This window comes from Arachis duranensis, chromosome 4, assembly GCF_000817695.3.
Source record: "Arachis duranensis cultivar V14167 chromosome 4, aradu.V14167.gnm2.J7QH, whole genome shotgun sequence".
Lineage (NCBI taxonomy): Eukaryota > Viridiplantae > Streptophyta > Magnoliopsida > Fabales > Fabaceae > Arachis > Arachis duranensis.
In genome coordinates, this window is record NC_029775.3 from 80,199,935 (window position 1) to 80,225,172 (window position 25,238).

Genomic DNA, 25,238 nt, shown 5'->3' on the forward strand with positions numbered 1-25,238 from the left:
TTCCCTCTGCTCCTCTCCTCTCGTGCCGTCAAACGACCCTCGTCCCCGCCATAATCGCACCGCTACTGCCCAGCCTTCAGTGAGTTTTCCATTCTTTGGATACCAGCCTTCCGCCACCTGTAGCTTCGGCGACCACCATTCTGCCATTCTGCATTCCAAGTTTCTTTAAACAGTATTTCTCTTTCTTCTTCAAATTCTATTTTGGTTAGGTTGTTTCATTATTCTAATTTTAGTTAACTAATTTAGTTATAGTTAATTTTTTATTTTAGTGAATTTTAGGTGGTTAGGATAGGTTAGTTTTAGGATTATTAGTTTGTGTTATATTAGTGAAAGTGTTGGAAATTGACTGAATTGATGGATAATGCTGCTAATTTTTTATTGAATATGTTGAATGTGTGAATTAATGTTAAAAGACTATTTATTTTGTTGAACAATTGCTGAAATTTAGTTGAATAGCATTGGCTTGAAAAAGAAGCTCTCAACTTTTACTTAGTTGCGTTAATTGTGCATCTTTGATGTATGTTCTTGCCAAATGTTCGTTTATATGCCTCTATGTCTATTGTCCGTTTTAAATTTCATGTTGTAGCTACCATGTGATTTAGGGTGTTTGATTTTTGCTTGGCATAGTTAATTAAATCTATTTTTGATATAGGATTCTAATGCGATGAATATTATTTGCTAATTGAGTTATGCGTATATATGTTATGGGTAACTGCTAAGTTGCTTGAATGAAGTATTTTTCAAACTTAGTATCTGGTTTAGATCCAATAATGCACATTATAGTTGATATGGTTGTATTGTAAGACAGTTGCTATTCAGATCATCAAATGTTGAACTTAATGTTGTGATATTAGTTATAGGAATTACTAGGTATTGTTGTAATTTATTATTGATTTCTTGTGTTGAATTTCTATTAATTGGTATGTTATTCGCAGACAAGACGATAGGTAAAGGTGCTGTGGATCAGGATGCTGGTCGTGGTCGTAGCCGTGATCAGGGTAGAGGAAGGATTTCTTCCGGTACCCCGAGACTTCTTGTGTAAAACCCTAGTTAATTAATAATTAATTAATAAATTAATTATGAGGCGAAGAAATTAAAAAATTAATTTTTTAAATTATAGAAGTGAAAATATTTAAATTACGAATTAAAACATTAATTTTAAAAATTTTAGCCAAAAATCGAACCGACGAACATAACCAATTGAATCGAATCCAAGTAGGCCCAAGAGCAATACTTTAAACACTCTCCCAATACCCCAAACTCACTCCACTTTAGCAAAATAGAGAGCAAGCACGGTTAGGGAGAAGAGAAGGTGAGGAAACGCTTGCCTATATTCAAATCCAACTTTAAATCATCATAATTTTTTTCGATTGACGAGCCGTCTGCAGCCATGTATTCATCTCGAAATTCTCTTCAAATTCATTCGAACAAAATGGTAAAAAATTAAAATTTCTCACCCAATTCTCACCTCCATTCAATTTTGTAATTTTTTGTTTTGAATATTGAGACACCTAAGTGAGTCCACACCCCTTATATCCATATAAGAATTGAGAAATGATCATTAAAATATATGAAACAATGAAAGTGGGGAAATACAATATAAGAATAAATAAAAGGTTTCAATTTCTAAAAAACAAACAAATACATGGACTAGACATTTGCAAATGAAATTAATGCTGCCATGATCTTTCCTATATCATTATTTATGCTTTATGACGATTATTGACAAGTAAAGACAAAAAAAAAATAAATTAGGGTTTTACTACTCTAAACTAATTAGTGAGTGAGTTATCTATAGACAATTGCAGTATTAGTGAGAACTTTTCTGGCGCATTAGCAGCAAAAATGACACAACGGCAATGGAGGTAACCAACCGGTAGGGTTGTATTAGAATTTATTTTAAATAAATTGTAAACAAATAATATAGAGAGGGAGGAGGACAACCTATCTAAAGAGAAAGAAGAATGCATCTCTGGTGACATAGGAAGCAGCGGTAGCAGCAGTGGTAGGAGCAACAAAAACGACAGCGACAGTGCGATCTACGCGACAAAAGGAGCACTAACCAAGTCCATGCAATCATTAATTTGGATGCTGTTGATGGTGGCTAACGGAAAGGGCTGTCAGAGGAGGTTTGAAAGAAGGGGGAAGAGAGGGAGAGAGAGAGAGGAGAAAGTTAGAGAGACTAGTTCGAAAATGAGGGAGAAGAGGATTTATGATTCAAATTTAGGACACGTTTACCGTTGGATTTATCAGTAGATTTATCCAACGATAACGTGTTGCCGTGACAAAATGCAGCGTTCTAGTAATTGGGCTTACTGGCGGATTTTGGGCTTACCGGGGCCAATAAATACGACGGTAAAATTCACACCAATTTTTTCTTTTTTTCTTCAATTATTACTGGTGAATTTACCGTCAAAAAGCAAATTCGTCGGTAGCATTTTGACCTAACGAATTTATTGCCAAATCCGCCTATAAAAATATTGTTAATATCCGATGCTAAATTTGACAGTATTCAACATTTTTTTTGTAGTGAATTAAGAATAATTTACTTAGATGTGATTAAAAAAATAATTGAATAATTATGTATAGTAAAAAAATTGAGATTATTTTAAGGATAAAATTAAAACTTATTTCAAAGTAAGAAAATAAAATTTATTTAAATTAATCATTAGCAGTACATTAAAGACAAAAAAAGTATAATTCATACTTTATTTGTATATATATCATGCTGTTTTTTATCCTTTTTCAGAAATTTATCTATTAGTAATTTTACATGCACTCCATGATTAGTAAAAATTTTGAATTCCTAATGCAATTTAGTCCATTAAAATTCACTTTCATTTTACTTGATTTAGTAACTAAGAATAAAGTATCATTTTTTGTCCTTCAAGATTTTTGTCCTATTTAAGTCCCCAACATTTTAAAATCGTCTTAATGTCATCCTATCGTCAACTTTGTTAATAGATTACTAAAATTGAGACGATTTTGAAATGTTAGGTACTTAAGTAGGATAATTTAAATGTTAGGGACAACTCTTAAATTTACCCCTAAATGTAACGACCATCAATTTTAAAAATATAAATATAAATAAGTTATAATTTATTTTAGAGTAAAGTATCATTTTTGTCCCCAACATTTGGGGTAAATCCTATTTGTGTCCCTAACGTTTAAATCGTCCTATTTGTATCCCTAACGTTTGTAAAAGTGATTCAATATTATCTTGCCGTCAATTACACATCATGAACGCTTTAGTTTGAGTTTGAAAAATCCCTTATTGAAGTTAGAATACAAATGTCTGGGATAGAATCGAATATCTACTCTGAAAAATAGCTTATAAAAAGTTAAACTAATTCATACAAAATTTACATAATTCACTTTTCTAGGAACATGATTGAATCTAAACACAAATAGTAGGTATAATATTAAAATCGAACACATCTAAGTGAGACCTAATTGAGAATGAATACATCCAAATGAGAATAATTGAAAAATATAATCTCATTTGTTAGTATAAGTGATAGTAGGATAATATTGAATCACTTTTATAAACGTTAGGGATACAAATATGACGATTTAAACATTAGGGACACAAATAAGACTTACCCCAAACGTTGGGGACTAAAACAATACTTTACTCTTTATTTTATAAATGGGAGTTTCTTATTTTTAGAAATTATTTTATTAAAAGTAATTAAATTAATTTATAATTATTTGAATTGAATTAAATTCATATTCTTATATATTTTTGTTATGATAAAATATTTTACATAATTAAAACTATCATTTTAGTAATTTATAAATAATGAAAATTATATGTATATTTTAATTTGAGTAATTGATATTTTTTTAATTTAAAAATAGAGTTTAGTTAATAATATTATTATCGAGCTCAATATTCGTCGATATTAGTAAATATTGGTATTCTTTGGTGAACTTAACTTTACTAATGCTTCACCTATATGTTTTATCATTATGTTACTAATGTTATTTATATTAGTAACTCATATATATTATTACTTGTGTTTTAATATATCTAATTTTTATAGTTATCCGTTTAAGATATTTATAACTTGAACTACTGATTTAACAGCTTTATAACTTGACACGTGGTTCATGGAAGACACCCGACCCCTCCCCTGTGTGTCACCAAACCAAATAAGCCATTATTATTACCATTAATCATCATCGTTCTCATAGCCAAAACCAACCGTGAATGTTTCATTTTGAAGAAAGAAAAGAAAGAATGGCCGTGAGAGCGAGGGAATGAGAAACCATGGAACTTTTGACCTTTGGAGTTCGATTTTTTATGATTCGTAACTTCAATAAAAAATTTTAATCTGTTAAAAGTGTTTGTATTTTCCTCATTTATATATTGGCGTCATTTTTGATCGGTGAAAGTTGATGGTGACGTAGCTCTCCTATCTCTTGAGTTCGATCAACTGGAGTTTTAGGAGGTACAGATGATTTCTGACATTTTCTTCTTCGACAATTCGGTCAAAAAGCTTCTTCGTAGTTACGAGTATTTTGATTTTGTACGGAAGTAGTGTTTTGGTAACTTTATAATTATTAAATGTGAATTTGATAAGTGAATGTTTATTTCATTGATTATTGATTGAATTTGACTGAATTTATGTTGAATTTTATGATATATTGATATTTGTGATTAGTTTGAAATTTGGTCAGTTTAAGCGTAGCCAAGAACCGAATTATTTTGATAAATTCGGAGCTGAAATATTGTTGGTAATCAAGTGAAATTGGTGAGATTTGATGATGACATTGAGATTTAATAAGAAATGAATTAATGACATGCTTTAAGATATGAAAATGGTTTGATTTTGAAAGCGGTTGGATTTTAATTGGTCTAATTTTATATTTTCTTTTATATTAGAAATTGTTTTGATTTATTAGAAACAATTTGAAAGAATTTGAGAATTGGTTTGGATGGACCTGAGAAGGGTGGTAAAGTCCGAGTTTTAGGGGAGATGCTGTCGAAAGTTTGTTATAAAATTTAAGACTTTGTTTGAAATATTATTTTAAAAAAGATTGGATTTGAGAGGTTCTATTATTTGCTTTTGATTTATTAAAAAAAATAGTTATGTTTCGAGTTTAATTCATTTTAGAAAAATATATCTTTTGAGTTTGATTTATTTAGAAAAGAATTATTTTACGATTTTAAATTATTTAAGAGAAGTATTATGTTTTAAGGTTGATTTAAATATGAAAAGGGCATATGTTTTGAATTTGACTTAAAATTTTTATTCGGATGAGTTTAGTGAACTTTAAAAGTAATTGAATTTTGACTGAATAATTTCGTTTTTTGACGTCTTGGAAAAAGTTAAAGAATTAATTTTAAGGATGGAATTAGGCTTGGTGTTGGCTTTGACATTGGTTTGGAACCTCCGATTTGTATGGTTTGGTTTTGATTTGATTTAGAAACTTTATTTGATTAACTCAATTTAAGAAAACAATGATTGTTAAGGATTTCCAATGAACTTAAGAAAATGAGATTGGTTGTCGCTTCCCTAAATTCTAGAGTCTTTGTTGAGGGGTTTAACTAGTAAATAATTTCTCTTTGTCTTTTGAAAGAAGAATTGGTTGAAGTGGAATTCTTTTAAAGGTTTTGAAGAATGTCATCAAAAGGTGATTTTGGTTTTAAAAGAAAAGATAACATAAAAGAAAAGAAAGAAAGAACGAGCAGAGATAATTGTCTACCTGCTGAAAACGAGCAGAGATAAGGTAGTGAGTCCACCGAGATTTGCTTTCCAGAGATACATCGGTCAATCCAGAGGATGGTCACACCTGTAAGACAGAGGTTGCTTACAGAGGTTATCAATACATACATTTGCTAGTGAGAACCTCACCTATAAGACAGATGTTGCTTGCAGAGGTTATATTTGCATACATCGGCTCAAGAGAGTCGCACTTGTAAGTCAGAGGTTGCTTACAGAGGTTATGACACTGGAAACCAAACTCAGACAAAGGTTGTTGAGTTACGTCGGGAGCGGGTTGAAACCGACAGATGAGCTCATTACTTGCACTAGGGATAGACATGCATCATACGTGTTTGTGTATATTTGTTTGTGAGTGTGTTTCTTGTGATTGTGGGTGTGCTATATGATTGCTTAATTTCTGTGTTCTTTGTTTGTTAAGTCTAAATGTATTCTATTGTCCATTGCTGTTGGCTATGGTAATAAAATGAGTATAACTATACACCCCGACCCTACTAAGAACTCCCTAGTTCTTACCCCCTATTTCCACCCCTTTCAGCTACAGGTGCGAAGGTTTAGTACGGAGGCACAGGAGCATAGAAGATTATGTTTACAAGTTGAGTTGTTAGATTTTATTTTTCCCTCGTCGTTTATTCTTTTGGATTTTAGAGAGGATAGGACTTGTATTTTGAAAATCTTGAAATAAGTCTATATATATAATGCTATGTATCTTTGTGATTAAGTGATCAAAAGTAAAGAATCTTCTTTTTCTTAACTAAAAGTTTCGGTTCATATTCGTGAAGGTCTAATATTAAATAAATATAGTATATAATTAAAGGAATAGAGGTTAGTAGCGCTCGAACTTTTAGTACGATCATGAGGTGCTAAAAGTTAGGGTGCTACAACCATATCGATACAGAAAAGGACGATTACTCGATCTTCAAATGGGAGGAGGAGGATTACTCGATCTTCGAATGGGAGGAGGAGGAAGGTTTTAAAAAATATCTAAGGTAGAGTTTTTGAAAAAAGATTTATGCTTATTAAAATTTAAAAAAATCTAATATAACCTCATACATTTTTTTATATTCAAATTTAATTCTTATATTAATATTTATTATAGTGTTTTTAAATTTTAGAAACTATTTTACCAAACACACTTGTTCTTACTTGTACTTATTAAAAACCAATTTTAATTTAATTTATTAAACATAGATAGGTTAAGTATGATTTTGGTCTCTAAGGTAGAGACTGAAAATTTATTTCGTCTCCAGCATTTTTTGGCTACAAAATGGTCCTGAAAGTTTTAGTTTGTTTTAAAATCGTCCTTCGGACAAAAATGCCCTTCCCCTTCTTCCCCAAAATCAACCAGAAACAAAAACAGAATCCGAAGCTGAACCAGAAGCGGCAGAATAGCAGAAGCAACATCAATGAAACAACAACAACCAGACAAAGAAAAAGAACAATAACAATGGATCATGTATACTGTTAACCATTAACAAAAATTCAATAACCTAAACTAATTCCATCAAACCTAAGCTAATTCAACAACAACAATTCGGCAGCAACTTTCAACAATTCAATAACTTAAGCTAATTCTATCATACCCACCTAAAATCAACTAACAGAAAATCAAAATCTAGCTAAACTAATCCAGAATCAAATCAAGGAACTAACACTAATAAAAATCAGAAATTGAAAGCAAAATTGTAACCTGGATTATGAAAATAGAAAATAGAAAAGAAGGGACAGGGGAGGCAGTGGTGGAGCGCCGGCAGTCTGGGCATGACGGGAAGGGGCTGGAGGGAGGAGAACGGGCAGTAGTGGCTCTGGTTCCTTATGCGATAGGGATTGAGGGAGGGGAACGGGCAGTGGTGGCTCTGGTTACTTCTACAACAGCGATTGAGGGATGTAGGGACGAGATGGCGCGAACGGACAGTGGGGAAGAAGGGCTCCACATTGCTGCGCGGTGGTGAAGCATAGAAGGCTCGCACGCGGTGAGCTCTAATTCGAAAAGGTCCGAGACAGGAAAGGAGAGAAGGAGGGAGAGAGGGTCACGGTTGCTTTGGAGTAAGCGCGAAGAGGAAAGGAGCAACGGCGGCGGCCTTTCTCCTTCCCCTTTCCCACCTTCCCTTCCCCTTCTTCTAAACCAACACCCCCCAGCGTGCGTGATTCCCTTCTCCCTTATTCAAGACTTTTTTTTAAAGTTAGGGATATTTTTGTAATAAAAATAAAAAATTTGGTAAAAAAACTTCTGAAACTTTCGGGACCATTTTGTAGCAAAAAAAAGGCTGGAGACAAAATAAATTTTCGCCTTCTATGTTAGAGATTAAAATTGTACTTAACCCAACATAGATATTATAATTGTTAAAGAAACTATCTTTTAAAAGCTAATTTTTATAAACTAATTTAAAAAAAAAACTTTACCCAACCAAATCTTATTATATCTAAAATTACTTATTTATTTCAGCAATAATCAATGCATACAAAATAAGAAACATTTAGGTGTTCAAACTTCATTCCCCATCTCTAGGATACAAAATTTCAAAATAGCTGAATCTGAAAATAAAAAGGTAGTATAATCAACGTTGAAGTCACCAGGAAGAGGTAGTCGTATAAATTGGGGGATTCTAACATTTGATAATCTATTAATCCTTGATTTGTGATCATTATACAATAATATCAATCATGATAATAACAAGCTTGAATTTGTCATATTTTCATCACAACTTACATACAAAAATACAATCTTGTACTCTTGCATAGCCTTCCAGGTCGTCTTGCCAAATTGGCCCAACATTTAAGCAAGACTTAGTTGGATGCTGAACTTTTAAGTTTTAACAATATTATATATATGCCTTGAAACCTATTGCAACTCATACGATGGAAAACTGAAACCTGATCTTCCATCATTTGTGGATTTCAATTCAAGCTTCTGGAAAGGGCTGCAAAGAATTCATGAATTTTTATATCACACTTTCATTTGTTATAAGAGAATTAGGGTGCATTTGTTTTAGCCATTTCTAACCAAAAACCAGCTTTTTGACAAAAAAAAGAAAATAACTTTTTTACATGTTTGTATCAATTTTATTAAATAAAGAAGGATGCCATTGGTTTGCGTTTTTATTTTTTGTTATAATTTTCAACATTTTCTATTTTCAGGATTTTATGAAGGAAAAAAATGAAAACAATAAAATTCTATTTTCTGCTTTTACCTTCTATTTTCTCTTTTTTCTTAACAAAATCCAAAAAAAAAACACTGAAAATGGAACCAAAAATAAAAACATAAACTTAAATACACCGTAAAATTTCCAAGAAAAAAAAGTTTTCAGGATTTTTAGTTTCTGATTAAGATCAATTTTTTTTTCAGCATTTTTTTAACTATATACAAAATTAACTTATAAAATCACTTTTTGAAACCAGAAACAAACATACCCTTAATTTACAGAAATAAGGAAGAATTCACATGCTTAACATAAACAAATAGAAGGATTAATAAGAGCAGTGAAGAGCAGGCAGAACTGAGGCCACAAAATATACCAATAGGAAAAGGAAGAGAACCTGCTGTTGGGATCATAATAAAACCCGCTTATAGATCCATCACTGCAAGAGAAACAAACATAGTAAAAGCCAGCTATAGTTAACCCGCAGTCGGTTCCAACATTCACAAAATACTGCTCCTTCCATCTCTGCGACAAAAACCTCAATTAATGAATTTCGCAGAGGATTCATTGCTAAAACAAGTAGAGTTTTCCAAATTTTCATTTTAAAAATGCTATATGCATACAAAAAATCAACCACTATGTATTTGTGTACAAATACATGTGTTTAATTCATTTTCAATGTTTATTTTGTATTTTAATATGTATTCTATACAGGTGGCTGATTTAGAGGCTGATTTTTTGTATATACATCGCATGGTTGTTTCATTTTACACACAGCTAAAAATCAAGTTACCATGAATATGTAAGGATAGTTGCTTAGGTCCAAAGACTTGCCACCATCAACTTCTACTTGGCCCTGAAAAGATTGAAGGTCATTGATAACCAAACATATGCATATTATAGAAAACCATAGCAAATTATAGGTCATTACCATGAGGGGTGAAAATGATTGAAACTTAGTCCAGTGCCTTATATCATCTTCTGGTCTGAGAAAGTAGAAAAGGGAAAGAACAAACAAGCAAGCAAAAAAGCAAAAGTTTGTCAATATAAATAGAGGTGTGTGGCATCATTTGTGTTATTCAAATTAAACTCATAGCTAAATTTAAAAGTTATTCCCTAATAACATACGTTGCTTCCCATTTGCCAGTGAAGAACGTATAATTTTTGGTATCAACAATCTCCCCTTCCCAGAATGTTACAACCTGATATGAGCCATTAAGACAAAGTCAATACCAGAGCAATTTTTCTCTTTTGATAGCTGAACACACAACCAGGGCATATAAGGAAATATCTCACTAAAAGTGAATTTGGTTACAGAAACCTTAAGGTATATGATGGATGATTAGTAAGTGATAAAAGCAGACAGAAAACTAATGTCATTGCTCCAATATAAAATGAGACAAATGAAGCTTATTCAAGAAATCAACAAAAATTAAGACGACTGCCAGTAGGGGCGGAGGCTCTGACAGGAAAGGGAGCGTCATCCCCTCCCTCCCCCTCCCCCCCTCTCTTCTTCTCTCAAAATCTAAAAATACTGTGTTTTGATTTTGGTGATTGACACTATGTTCTGATTTGATCTTTCAAACAAACATAATAATATCATGTCTTTGACTTGATTTTTGGATACAAGAACAGCAAGTATATGACAACAACTATTGCAGACTGAAGTCATAAATTAATAGATTATAAGTTTTGGCATAATAGTGATTAACATGACAAATAGCTCAAACTAAAGACGATGAATAGCATTTTCTTGATTTCTTATCCATTTTCACATTTTAGGAAGAACAAGGAATAAGCTGCATACTGGTGTGTCGGCCATAGGAACATTAAGAGCTTCCATGGTGCCACATAGATAACCATGCTCAAGATCACATCCTTGTATACGAACATTTACTCTCCATGCTTCATCCTTTTGTAGGCTAGAAACGTTCTGTGTCCCAGAAAAGGCCTGTGAAACATAAACACTTGGAGTCAATACTGGGATTTCAAACTCATCTAGCGTGATATACCGGCCAAAATATGTGAAATCTAATTCAATGGTTTAGCTTAAGTTATTTTATCTAGGATACCACTGCTATACACTATCCAAGAACCACAAATAAGACTAACTAATAGGAAAATCTTCATCTTCTAGGCCCTATTAATTAGTACAAAATATAAATAGAGACGAAATGATGAATGGAAACAAACTTTCTAATTTCTGGACAGATATAATCACGGCATCTCATGCATATTCTTTTGTCCAAGGACCTGCTTTGCAGCTCTTCCCATTTTTGTATTATATTGATATTTCACTCCCTAGAATTATTCATTTGTTCTAACAAGAAAAAACAAGTGAACTACGAACTGATTTATGGGCAAGAAATCATCTTACTGATTTGCTTTCTTCCTTCATCTAAGGAACCACCCTGCATCCATGTGTTCTAAGAGTGTTATCCTTCAATGATTTCCCCTTTGGGGAGACAGATCTTTTAGACTATGACCAGGTGTTCTTTATTAATATTCTTTAAGCAATATGGATCAGCAGTAAATACGGATTGATTTTCCAAATAATATACTTAATCTCTCACAACGGTAGAAGAAAATAAAATAAAATTGAACATCATTTTAGAATAAAAGAGAAATGAACATTTTATAGACAAGTACTGTACCATTTGTGTTTTCTCACTAGTTCTCTAGCAAGGCCTCAGTATCTAGAAACGAATCATAAGTTCAATTTTGAGAACTAATAACTCAACCAGATTGCGCCACAATCACAACTTAGAAATAAGGACACATATAGGCAACATACATACATACATAAATACCTATCCTCAAATAGCGTCTCCAATATCTATTTGGAAAGTAGAAAGTATGAACAAAATGAAAAACCGTGGCGAATCGATCAGACATATTTCCACCATGAATTGGAAATGTAACAAAAGCTGAAAAACACTAAACAAATACTCCCTCTTCTCCATTTATATATGTCACTTTGGAATTTTGATACATTTACAATTCAGTTATCTGTAAATAAATTATATCTAAATGCATTAAGTTTTGAATGTACTGAAATTTCAAAGTTACATATTAAGCCGCTTAAGTGTTTTCTATCTTCATGATCGAAAATTAAAAAAAAAAGTCTGTTCTATCTCCACAACCCCCATTTTTTCAAAGGCTCAAACAAATGAAGAATCGAAGCCGAACATAAATCACAAAAAATAAATTAATTAATAAAAAAATAAAAAAAAAACACGAAAAAGAAAGGAAACATACCTGGCCAATGCCTAGAAGTGTACAAGCTTGGAATGAAGTATGGCCAGAATTAGCGCCTAAATCAAACAATCAAATTAAAAGGACGAACTATCAATTTTGGACAGTAATCTGCGAAAACTAACACATTCATAAATCGCAATTTGCGAGGGGAAAAAGAAAAAGAAGAAATAGGGTGAAGAAAAGTGGATTACCTGAAACCTGCGAAGGCGTGGAACTTTCAACCAATACTCTGACGGGCATCTCTCTAGTGCGTCGATGAGTTTGTTGGAAGGTTTTAATTAGAAAAATGCAGAAATGGATGAATCTGGAGAGTGGAGGAGAGTTTTACGATCAAAGACTGCTTAATTCTTCTCAGTTCTCACTTCTTGCTGTTAAGTGTTAACTGTTTTAAGAAGGGCAAGGAAATCACCGTGGAGCCCACAACTCTTTTTCTTCCCCTTCTGGGTCAGGATCCCACTTCTAGGTCCAGCCCAATTTCAATTTTATTCATCCACAAACCTTTGTTTCTTATAATTTTTCAAAACTTTTAATTAGATTTCTATATTTTTTATTTTTAATCGGGTCTTTTAAATTAATTCAGTTTGTTAATTAAACTGAACAAGAAAGAGAACCGATGTGAACGGGTGGGGTGGGGTTCGAACCCTTGTTCTCAATGAAAAAGTAACAAGTCACAAACACTCACAATTTTAATTAATATATTTACAAATTATTATATATATAGATATTTTTTATCAAATATATTTATTTTTATTTAATTTATTTTAATTTTAGTTATAAACTTACTTATTTTTAAATTAATTATATTTTTATTTAACAACCATTATAAATTCACTTATTTTTTCTTTTTTTGATTACATAATATTTATTAATATTATTTTTTTAATAAATACTTGTAGTATATAATAGTATAATATTTTTATTATTTATTTACATAGGACCGGATTAACCGGTTGAACCAGTGACCCACCGGTTGAACCAATCATCCAGTAACTCAATAGCTTGATCGGTTCGATCACCGGTTCGATTCTGACAACTATGATTTTTTTCCTCAATTAGAAAGAAAAAAAGTATAGGAACCTAATTGAAAATTTCGTAAGACTATAGGAACTACTAGAGTAATTAAACCTTTTATTTACGGAATTATCTGTTTTGCACTTTAAAAATATATATTAAATTTATAAATTAAAAATTTTGTATTAAAAATATAAAATAATAAGTTATTAATATATTTGTTTATCATGTGTCTTCCAAATATATTTTAGCTAAATCCTCTATTTATTTTTAAAATAAATACCCAAATTATTTTTAAGGAATAACAAATTTTTATTCTCAAAAATTTTTAAAAATTATTTCTGTCGAATAAATTGAACTTTACGTCACTTTAAAAGGGTATTAATTTATTTTAGAATATATTTTTTATGACTAAATTGTCTTATAATAAAATTTAGGATAAAGTATATTTTATTTTTTTAAAGTTTGTTAAAAGTTTAAAAAATGTCTCTAAGTTTTATTTTGTTTTAATTTTATCTCAAAGTTTTCAATTTGCATTAAATATACTTTCGACGACTAATTTTTTAAAAAATTTAGGACTAATTTAACAACAATTTCATAAGAACAACCGTCAACACAAGCAAATCAGACATAATTGCTATGCATTATTACTGGATTGATCAAGAATATATTTGACACAAATCGAAAATTTTAAAAGACAAAATTGAAACAAAATAAAATTTCGAAATATTTTTAAATTTTTTTATAAACATCAAAAGACAATATACTTTACCCTAAAATTTATTAAAAACTTATTTATCCAACATACATATAAAAAAATTGATTCAAAGTAACTTAAAAATAAATTTTCCAGAACAGAATCATTCTCAAAGAATTTTAAAAAATAAAAATTTATTGAGAAATAAAATATCGTATATAAAATTTTTAAAGACTAAAATAAATATTTACTCTTATTATTATCTTTTCAATCCGCTAAGTAACCAATTACGGGAAATTTAAAAATTCTAAAATTATTTTAAAAATTTTAAAATTCATTTTAAAACTTTTAAAATTATTTTAAAAATCATTATAAAAATTCATAATAAAAAAAAACATCTGAAATGTACCAAAAAGAAACATCCAAAGCCTAAGAAGAAAGAAATATCCAAAATTATTTAAAACCTAACAAAATAAAATATCCAAAAAATATTGAAAAAAGAACAACCGAAAACTAAGTAAGAAACATCTAAAACTATTAGAAAATATCCAATACTCAAAAAGAAGAAACATCCAAATTCCAAAGCATAAGAAAAAGAAATATCCAAAACTTAGGAGAAAAAAACATTCAAACCTAGTAAAAAGAATTATCCTAAACGAAGAATATGACGCTTGTTGCGTTTGAATGTGGCAGGACACGATGCCTAAAATGGAGGTTGTTGCATTCGGGAACGGAGGACTGCGGTGGTGATCGACAAATCTGCGTTCATGAGGTAAGGATAGCGGTGGTACTTGACGGCACTGCGTTTGTGAGGGGGAGGGCACTGCAGTGGTCGGTGGCACTACGAGTCGTGTTGCAGAGATCATCGCGTGCGACTAGGGGTGGACAAAGATGGAACAGCCCTACCAAGAGATGTCGTGGAGAGGGAGGACACAGGAGCGAGTGGTAAGCGCGTTCAAGGTGGTGAACGCATGGGCGGGTGGCATCCGTATTGTTGGGGGAGGAGGGATGACGCAGTGGCGAATGACAAATGTGGTGGATGGAGAGGACATAGTCACAGGGAGGACGTAGGTGGAGGGACAAGAATTATTGATGGAGATCACAACTTCAGAGAAAAGTGATTGGAGTGGGTGGTCAAGTAGGGTTGATGTTGGGTGGCCCGTATTTCTGAACCTAATCTTAATTTTTTAAAGGAAAAACAACCATTTGTACCCATGAACTTTACCAACGCTGACAAAAATACACATTAAAGAAGGAAACTAATGTTGTATCCATCAAAGATGGATTTCGTAAGACAAAAGTACCAAAATCGTAAATTTATGTTGACTTTTTAATAAAATTCTAGAATTACCCCCACCATTATCTTCAACATCAGCTCCCAACCATTGCTTCTTTCCCACTCAAACTTTCACATCCCCTCCATTACCACCACCTTAACCACCTTCTTTTTTCTCTTCTACTCCACCACCGCTACCATGACGGCATTTCCATCTTCATGAACCCATCTCCAAGAAACTTGATCACCGACACAACCTCTCCAACCGGATCTCTCTCCCCCTTTCTCTCTCCCTCTTCCCCAAATTCCGCGTCATCTTCGTCACGGTCAACGCCACGCACCTCCATTGCCGTTGTGGTTATCAGAGTCATTCTCTGACTTGACAAGAATCCTAACATAGATATGATTGGAGATTTCTGAGAGAATTTGAACAATGAATACACTCAATTAGTTCAATTTGGGTATAGATAAAAACAAATAAATTATTAATTACAGAAAATTTGTTCAACTTCATTAATTATATAATAAATTTGTAATTTGTATTGTTGTAAATATAGGACCTTTCTCCATGGATTTCATGAGCTTGAAGTGGACCTATGAGGAGTTAAATCGTACCACGGGAAGGGACCTTGTCTCAGTTCAATCTCGCTTCCGGAGCTTCTCCATCTTGTGGCGGCATTAGATGGGGTCTTGGCCGGAGAGGCATTGTGGCATCTCTGTGCGCGCTGCTGGAGCTTGAATCCGGTGGCTCTAAACTCTGAACTTGCCACTGTGCCAAGGTATAGGTGATCTGTGCATGGGCTTGAGGCGGCGTTGGGCCGCCGTGGAGTTTGGATGGCTGCAGTTGAAGGTGGTAGCGTTGTGTGGGAACGGATGGATCGCCTGGTTACCTTGTTGTTGTCTTTGTCATCGTCAGCGTGGAAAGATGATGGCAGTGGTGGTTAGTGGAGTAGTAGAGAATAGAGGGTGGTTAAGGTAGTGGCAATGTAGGTGTTTGAGATTTGGAAAAGAAGAGAGGAGGGGTTGAAGATAAGGATGGGCTAATTCTGAAATTTTATTAAAAAGTCAACATAAATTTAGGATTTGGGTACTTTTGTCGTACGGAATCCATCTTTGATGGATACAATGTTAGTTTCTTTCTTTAATGGGTATTTTTGTCAATGTTCGTAAAGTTCATGGGTACAAATGGTTGTTTTTCCTTTTTTAAATTTCAAAATCAGAATTTTTGAAAGGTTGTTCAAGTTGGCTGCACCTATAGTTAGTTGTAACATCCTAACTCTCGGCATGTCCGGACAACTACCAATTGTTAGACATTACCATACAGTTGTCTCCTAAAATTCTAGACTTTGTAGTATGTATATAGATATGAGTTTGCCGTAATTTTGTAATCGTGTAACATAGTTGAATTTTATAAGTTTATTAATAACACCGTATAATCAAATAACAGAATACAAGGTAAAATAGTTATCATACATATAATGTCTCAAGGTTCAGTTCATACAGTAAATAGATGACACAAAAGGTTCATATCAAGTATTCAACACATATGACTCAGAAGTTAGTACTTAGTAGACTTATAATACACACACATGTGTGCGCGCATACACACACATTCTATTACCTAGGCTAACAAATAAACAGTAAAGTCTTATTCCTCAGAAAATACTAGAAGAAGAGGAAAACATATTCTAGAACTCGTAAGTAGACTATCTAATTACTGTCTTCAAGATCTAAGCCTCAGGCAACCATTCTTATGTCGGAACCATCACAAATAATCCCCGACCCATCTTTCGCAGCTTCACTACTTGACGGGGAATCGGAGCCTTCATTAGTTGCTGATTGATCCTTCCAAGCTGGATCCTCCTCAGGATTCTCCTTCTCAAATGAACTATCAATGAATCCATTGGTTCTCATTAGAACAAATACCTTTCTCAGAGGATCGAACTGAGTTTCTAGCGGATCATCTAGTATGGGATCGGGCTAAGGCTCTGGTGGGACCTCTGGCTAAGGTTCTACGTGTGGCCCTGCTGGATGAAACTCTTCATGATAGTACTGACGGAGGAAAAATGTCGGTAAAGATTTTCACAAAAATATCACGTTGCAAGTATAGTTCTAAACCGACAATTAAACCTCAATCAATATTTAAATTGTTTGTCACTTAAGCAAACCCAATAATATTAACCGAAGTATTTAAACCTTGGGTCGTCTCTCAAGGAATTGCAGGAAAGTGTAGTTATAATTGGTTATGGAAAAGTATATTTTTGGGTTTTGGAATAAGGAACAAGAAAGTAAGATAACAAGGAAATAAAAGAACAACTAAGAAAAGTCCTAACAAGGATTGAGAATTGGAATTCCTATCCTCATTATCGTCATCAATTGTGATGGTAATTTCCTTTTACTTTCACTTAGTTAACCTCTAACAATGAAGGAAAGTCAAGTGAGCAAAATCAACTTAAGTTCACAAGTCCTAATAAAAAACTAGATTTAGTGAAGCCTAAGCCAACTAGCAAGTCTCAATCACCAATCAACAAAAGAATTTTGATAACTCAAGAGTCTCTAATTGATCAATCTAAGTTAAGAACATAAAAATCTAATTTAGAATCCAACCAAACATTTTATCAAACACTTGGAAGGCACAAAATAAAAGCATAGAGAATTAATAAGAGATAATAAAATCTAAACCAACAATTGCAAGGACTCAATAACAACAAATGAAGAAAGAAGCAACAAACATGAAATACCTCAAATTGTATTAAAAGGAAATTGAATCTAACATGAAGAGTTCATAAATTAAATTGGAAAAATAAAGACATCAATCAAAGGGAAATAAACTAAGATGCTAGAATGATAAAATGTAGAAGAGAAACTAAATTAAAACAAGATGGAAATCTGAATTGAAGAAGAAATAAAACTAGAAACCCTAAAACCTAGAGAGAGGAGAGAGCCTCAATCTCTAGAAAAACTACATCTAAACCTAAAGTGTGTGAATGAGTGATTTCTCCACTTTGCAGCCTCTAATCTATGTTTTCGGGCTTGAAACTGGGCAAAACCAGCCCAGAAATTGCCCCCAGCGTTTTTTGATATCTGCAGCACGTGACGCTTTGTCACGCGTACACGTCGCTTGACAAAATCCTGGTCACATGTATGCATTATCCACGCGTGCGCGTCACTCGTTTTCTGCACTAGTCACGCGTACGCGTCGTCCACGCGTGCGCGTCGTCCACGCGTGCGCGTCGCTGCCAGCTTCTCAAAACTTCAATCTCTTGTGTTCCTTCCACTCTTGCATGCTTCCTTTCCATCCTCTAAGCCATTCCTGTCCTATAAAATCGAAAATCACTTAACGCACATATCACGGTATCGAATGGTAATAAGAGATGATTAAAATTAGCAAATTTAAGGCTAAAGAAGCATGTTTTCAATCATAGCACAAAATTAGGAAGAAAAATGCAAAACATGTGAATTATATGAATAACTGTGAGAATAATGGATAAAATCCACTCAATTCAGTACAAAATAAACCATAAAATAGCGGTTTATCAAATACTGCGGAGGAAAAGCATAATGCATACGTCCAAGATGTAAGTCAGCAAGTGGAAAGTCACCTGGATAGTCTGGGTTGAACTCTGGACTAAATAGCGGATCAATGAAGGGACAATCGCGGAATATGTATATCCAAGTACATGTTTCTCCCCAGACGATAGTGCCCTCCCACATAATGTCCTATTAGAAAACACATGCCGCATCTCAACAAATAGAATTCCCATGGCAACAATCACTCCTGGAGGATTCATCTATAGAGAAAGGGGAAAGAGGGTGAGAACCTAAGGTTTTCAGTAGGGTACTAACCTAAAGGAGGTAAACAATCCTATATCAAACCTGGGGAATGGTTCTAATGTTTATCAAATCATAGTGAGATTTGGTGGGATTATCCCTAGGTTTACTATCGATTAGCTATTCGTAAATCATAATTCCAATTTTTTGTTCATTCTCTTCTAATCTACCTCAATAACTAATCACAATAACAGGAAACGAATACAGAATAATCGTAGAACTCTGAAAAATAAAAAACCAGCAGCTAATACACACAAAATATAGAAATAGAGAATAGACAAATCACTCAGTCACAGAAAAAATGCTTATAAGTACAGAGAGAATACAACAAACAATATGATTCATGTCTGTCCTAAGCAGGCCATGAACTTATGCTGCACCCGATGTTACCCAGGACTAAGCCCGGATATGGTTCCACAACTGAGTACAGTCAGGTATATAGCCATCATGGTCAAGTTGAGGAACAACATAATCATACAGTGGGCGTTCCCACATCATTCGAGACCAGCTAGGTGGAATAACATCTTCGTTCTGCCAGGCGATCATAAACATTTTAAAAATTTCTTTTATTCGTCATATCAATTTTTTAAGAGACGTTTCTGGCCTTATTCTTTTTTTTTGTAGTTACTATTTTATTCTTAACTTCTCACTTTCATTGTTTTAATCTTAGATTTTTATCAAAAATCCATTATGCCCCTGTTTTACATAATTATTCATTTAGTATTTTCTTGTGTTTAATGACTATTTTACTTCTATTTTATAGTTTTAGAAGTTTCTTTTTCTAATTTTTGAATGTTTCTTTTCTAATAATGTTAGATGTATCATTTTGTTAGGTTTTGTATTTTAAAATAAATTTTAGAATTTTTAAAATAAATTTTTCGAATTTTAGAATTTTTAAGATGATTTTAGAAATAATTTAGGATATTTTAAAATGAATTTTGAAATTTTTCTTTTTTTAAATAATTTTAAATTTTGAAAATAAATATTTAAATAAATTTTAAATTTTTAAAATAATTTTAGATGATTTTTTCATTAAATTTTAGATATTTCTTGTGATAATTTAAATTAACATTTCCTTTAAAAGGATTTTAAAAAGTCTTTGGAAATATAATTTTTTTGCTAGGTCAAAAGAAAAAAAAATAATTTTTAGTTAGTTCTAGTTGGCTAGATTCGTAATCGGGTCTCTAGCACAATTGTTAGAACAATCTCCCACACGTTCATGAATACCAACTTATTGAAGCCACTTCATAGTAACTCTTGCAGAATCATTTGTCTAATTGGTAATTACAATTGTGAGTCCAAGTAGGGATAATAACAAAGTGAAACTCGTGGTCTGTTCCTTTAACTTGTCAAAAAAACAATAGGTAGGTTTGAAAGTTGAGAATGCAAAGAACATGCTCACCAAACGCATCTTGCTTGACTATATGGGCTTTAGCCAGATTGGCCAACAGGCGCCCACCTTTTTTCTTGGCTATAAAAGTTATAAAAGTCCTACCTAACGTCCTAACCTAATCTTGAATGGCAATATTGGCAAAGACCAAAAAAAGAAAAAAAAACTAATTTTAAATGGCTAAATCTATAATTGAGTAATTATTCGTCTTCTAATTCCTTTTTGTTATGGTCAATCGGTTATCAGGTTAAGAATTTTATTTTTCATTTAATTAGATTGATAACATTTTTTCTTGAATTTTTTCTAGAAAAAAATTCTTTTGTAACAGACCAGCCTATTAATCTCTCAATCCGTCAAAAAGGTAGGTCATGTAGAATATTCATACTATCTTTTTAAGCCAGCTTTGGCAAGGCTAGATGTGTGGGCATGCCTGTTTGCCACACTTGGTTTTAGGAAAATTCTGTAAATTAGGCTGCGTTTGTTTTTAGAGATAGAACAGAACATGACACTGAAACGAAGACAATAGGACGAAGACATTAAAAATTATCTTTTATGTATTGTGTTTGGATACGATGGATAAGACACTAATGTAATGTTTAGTATTATGTTTGGATACACATGGACAAGACTAAAATATTATATGAAATGACTAAAATAGCCCTGTGATTCCAAATTTTCTATATCAATACAAATTAATTTAATAAATAATGAGAATACGTAGGAGTACAGACAGAACTTGAAAAAAATATTTGAAGAATAAAAAACTGATTTTTCTTTAAATTATATAAAATCAATTACAATTTATAAATTATTTTTTAGCATTTTAAAAGATCAATTTTACTTTTGATAATATTTATCTTTCAAAAGTTTTAAGATTAATTATTTTTGTTATTATTTTTATTACAAATCAAATAATATAATATAAGGTTAAAATGATATTGAAGTAAAACGATAAAAAGAAAAGAATTATCTACCCCAATAAAAAATTCTACAGAAAGGAGAGAGTACTTGGAAAAGAAAGAGATAGAGAAAGAACAGGAAGAAAAAAGTATCTCTTAACAACTCAATAGGAAAAATAAAAAAGGGTAATAGTGGAAAAAAAGGAAAACAAAATTTATAAAATTGTCCGTGTCCACTCTTCCAAATCCCGTGTCCATCATTGTCCTTCGTAAAAGAGTGGACACAAAAGTATAAAAAACTGTCTCGGAGACAATATGTCCACTTTTTATGTCTCTACTTCCAAACATTCTTTAAACGAGTATTATCTATGTCTCTGTGTCCTATCCCCGAAAACAAACGCTAACTTATTAATGAGTCTTTGTTTGTGCAAAATATTATGAATGATATATGTGTTTTTAATTTGAATGTTGGAGTGAGAAATATTATTTGTGGGATAGAGTCATTTATATGTATAAATTTTGATGTTCTGATGAAATAATTTTTTGTTAGAACGTCTAAAACGGTAGAAGCAAGAAAATTTATTTAGCGTCAGTTGAAGAAAATCTGACATAATATATTTTTATCGAAAAATTTTTTGCTGGATAGAATCTGATGATAATTTACTCTTGGATTTATATACGGGATTCAATGGTAAATTCAATAATATTAGCGAACTTTTTGTAATGAGATGAGATTTTGTCAAATAAAAAATTTCTGTCGCTATATATTTCCTAATTTTATCCTTTTTTATTTTCGTCATTTCAAAAAATTTGTTCCCAAAAGTCGAATACAAACAACAATGTCGAAATTATATGGCTAATTACACCGTACTATTGTAATTTGTATTGCCAAATACATCCTAGAATAAGAAACCCCATGAGTCGATGACAAATTTATATGCAACAAGCAATAACTCTATAATGCTATAAACCAATCTCAGTCTCAAATGCTGGGAAAGTGCTTGATCAGTTGATACTCAAAATTTGGCACAATAATAAAGAAGATACTCTACAATGAAATAGAACATGTCCATCTAATGTGCCTTGAATCAAATCAACGACCACCAGAGAGAAGTGATGCAGCAACTGATGTAGTAGTAGTAGTAGTATCACGGGAAAATGCCTTACTAGTAGAAGAGGAGGGATAAGACAATTGAAACTCTTGAAAATCCTCTACATAGTGCCCAAATGTTAACCCTGTTGAAGACAAACTAAGCAAATGCAAATCAGGAAGAGGAAAATCCCCTTCTAAGTACTGAACAACTTGCCGCATGCTTGGCCTAGCCATGGGCTCAGAATGTGAACACAACAAACCAAGTTTCAACACAAGTTCAACCTCTTCTGCTCTATAATCTGTGCCAAAATTTGGATCCTTCGCCTCAAGAATCTCACCATTTTTCCAACAACTATAAACCCAATCAACCAGTATTGAGTTCTCAGATTCATCTACTAGCTCTATTGGCCTCCTTCCACAGGCAACTTCAAGAAGAAATGCGCCGAAAGAATATACGTCAGACATTGTAGTGGCCTTACCGGTTCTGGTGTTCTCAGGTGCAAGGTATCCAAGTGTTCCGACAACATGTGTGGTTTGAGGATCACTTCCATGGTCATACAACCTTGCAAGACCAAAGTCACCTAACCTGCCATTCAATTCTGCATCTAGTAATACATTGCTCGCTTTTATGTCTCTATGGACCACTACTTGCTCCCATTCTTCGTGTAGATAGAACAGACCTGAACCGCATCACAAATCCAGGAAATTTAGGCTACCAAAAAATTTTTAATTTGGTGGGGGTTAATGCTACATTGCAATTTGCAAATATAAGATAATTCTCAAAATATGAGAGGTTTGCCTCAAGTAAAATTCACAAAATATTTTTATTTTATTTTATACAAATTATTCTCTAAAGATTATTTTTAATATCATGAAGTATTTTTAATAGATGATTATGTCCATAAAGACCTCTTCATGTAAATATGATATTGCGAACCATTAAATAATTCAATCAAATATGTCAAACTATTCAAGTTTTCGCGAAAATAACCACCTTCTCAATGTACCAAATTAACAGAAAAGGATCTACCTTTAGGACTATATTCAACAACCGTACCTACTTATATTACTCTTCCTTTACTTTTGATATAGTCATTACATATAGAAGTAGACATAGCATCTCTCAGTTATAGAGAGGTGTTGCTCAATAAAGAGAATATGTGAGTATACATAAAATGTGAGACACACACATATCAGTTCAATCCAACATTTTTGGAACTTTTAGTCGTAGTTGAAAAAATTTATTTTAACAAACCTGAAGCAACGCCTTTGATGATTATGAACCTTTGGTTCCAATTGAGGGTGACTCTTGGTTGGTTATACAGATACTTGTCTAAGCTTCCCTTGGGCATGTAGTCATAGACAAGAAGCAACTCCCCTTTACGACGGCAGTATCCGAGGAGAGGAACCAGATTGCGGTGGCGGAGGCGGCCGATACTAACAATCTCTGCCACAAATTCCCTCATCCCCTGCCTAGATTCATGGGACACCCTCTTCACAGCAACCTCAACCTTAGAAGCTGGCATCACACCTTTGTAGACCCTTCCAAATCCACCACTTCCCAAAAGTTCCTTCTCCTTGAACCCCTTTGTTGCAAAGTAAAGATCTTTGTACTTAAACCTGTGAGGACCGTATTCCATTTCCCAATCTTCAACCAACTCCGAAAACTTCTTCTTTCTTCTTATGAAATAAATCACTGCTAGAATCACCACGAACACCACAGTGAGTGAAATCATAGGTACCCCAATAGTGAGAGCCTTTGATTCCTTTCTTTCACCTAGCCTTGGAAGCTTTGGGAGTTGAGAAATAAGAAGCGGTTGAGCTTGGCCATTGATCTTAAAGCTCCAACCAAGAACATAATGGGAAGTTAAAACTGAACCGGTTGAGGAAGAGAATCCAACATACATGGTATTGTTTAGAATCGGTGAAAGATCTTTGGTCAATGATAATAAGGGCTTTTTCGGCTTTTCAACGTTGGTTGGTGCTAAAGTAACATCAATTTGCTTCTTCACACCATCGTATTCCACCCACACTTGCATAGGGTAGCCACTGATAAGGCTCAAATTCTTGAAACCGGAATTACTATAATACCCTGCAGGTTGTGACTGTGCTGATTTCAAATCATTTATATCGATTCCAACATGGTTATCGTTGATATCAGAGAACTCTGTGCTGAGAATGGTGTCAAGTTCCACACCAAACACATGATTGGTTGCGTTTCCATTGTTCGTCTTGTCGAAGAGGCCGAGGTACTGGCTTGGTAGAGAATTCGGAAGCCCTCTCTGCGGCGCAATCACGAAAACAATCCCATGGCCACTCAGAGTTGGGTATTGAGACCGTATTGCGAAAACAAAAGTAGTTGAGAAAGAAAAAACTTCTTCGTTATTGAAACCGGAAGTGGTGTTCTTAAAAGTAACGGAATAGGGATAGAACGCGTGACCTTTCTCTTGTTTTGTGTCGTTTGTAAGTTTTAAAAGACCGTTGGTTGTTATCCCCGCGATACCATCAAGGGTCAAGTTTGAAGACTGGAAGCCATTGTTATAGATGAAGTTGGTGTTATAATCTTCACTTGCTACTACTACCATTTCCACCTGCAAAAACAGCACTGCAAGAAGCTTTAGAGACATGGCTATACTGTGCATTATTGCAAATTATGCACTGTGGTTGTTCTTATGGTCATGGTCAATGGATTTTGTCTCGAGAATATATAAAGACGTAAATCTTATATATATTTAAATTTGAAGCACGAATTTTAGTTTAAATATTTTACTTGGAGACGAAACGTTTCAAATATATCCTCTCCAGGTTGTAAGTTGAAACCGAGCGATGTATCAATATCATTGATTCATTGTCCTTTTCCCAAAAAAAAAAAAAATGGAATGCATCATTATTATTATTACTATTATTATTAAAG

The 25,238-nt window shown here is 33.0% G+C and overlaps 2 protein-coding genes across 5 annotated transcripts; both read right to left on the reverse strand.

Annotated features, from left to right (window-relative positions):
- Positions 1-8,325: 8,325 nt before the first annotated feature.
- Positions 8,326-12,571, reverse strand: LOC107484541 (uncharacterized). 4 transcript variants are annotated; one of them, XM_016105096.3, is made up of 8 exons: positions 12,319-12,571; positions 12,128-12,183; positions 10,677-10,820; positions 9,998-10,071; positions 9,801-9,855; positions 9,663-9,725; positions 9,246-9,394; positions 8,326-8,650 (listed from the first exon to the last, which is right to left on the reverse strand). In XM_016105096.3, the coding sequence occupies exons 1-8, from the start codon at positions 12,365-12,367 to the stop codon at positions 8,572-8,574; spliced, it is 669 nt and encodes a 222-aa protein (XP_015960582.1). In that variant the 5' UTR covers positions 12,368-12,571; the 3' UTR covers positions 8,326-8,571. The 4 variants fall into 4 exon arrangements, 3 of the variants coding, with proteins under 3 accessions (XP_015960582.1, XP_015960584.1, XP_015960585.1); XM_016105098.3 differs by having other exon boundaries at positions 9,267-9,394; positions 12,319-12,568; XM_016105099.3 differs by having other exon boundaries at positions 8,555-8,650; positions 9,267-9,308; positions 12,319-12,569.
- A 9,560-nt stretch (positions 12,572-22,131) lies between these two features.
- Positions 22,132-25,056, reverse strand: LOC107484540 (L-type lectin-domain containing receptor kinase IV.1). Its single transcript, XM_016105095.3, has 2 exons — positions 23,580-25,056; positions 22,132-23,004 (listed from the first exon to the last, which is right to left on the reverse strand). Exons 1-2 carry the CDS (start codon positions 24,964-24,966, stop codon positions 22,325-22,327), a joined length of 2,067 nt encoding a protein of 688 aa, XP_015960581.1. The 5' UTR covers positions 24,967-25,056; the 3' UTR covers positions 22,132-22,324.
- Between the last annotated feature and the right edge of the window lie 182 nt (positions 25,057-25,238).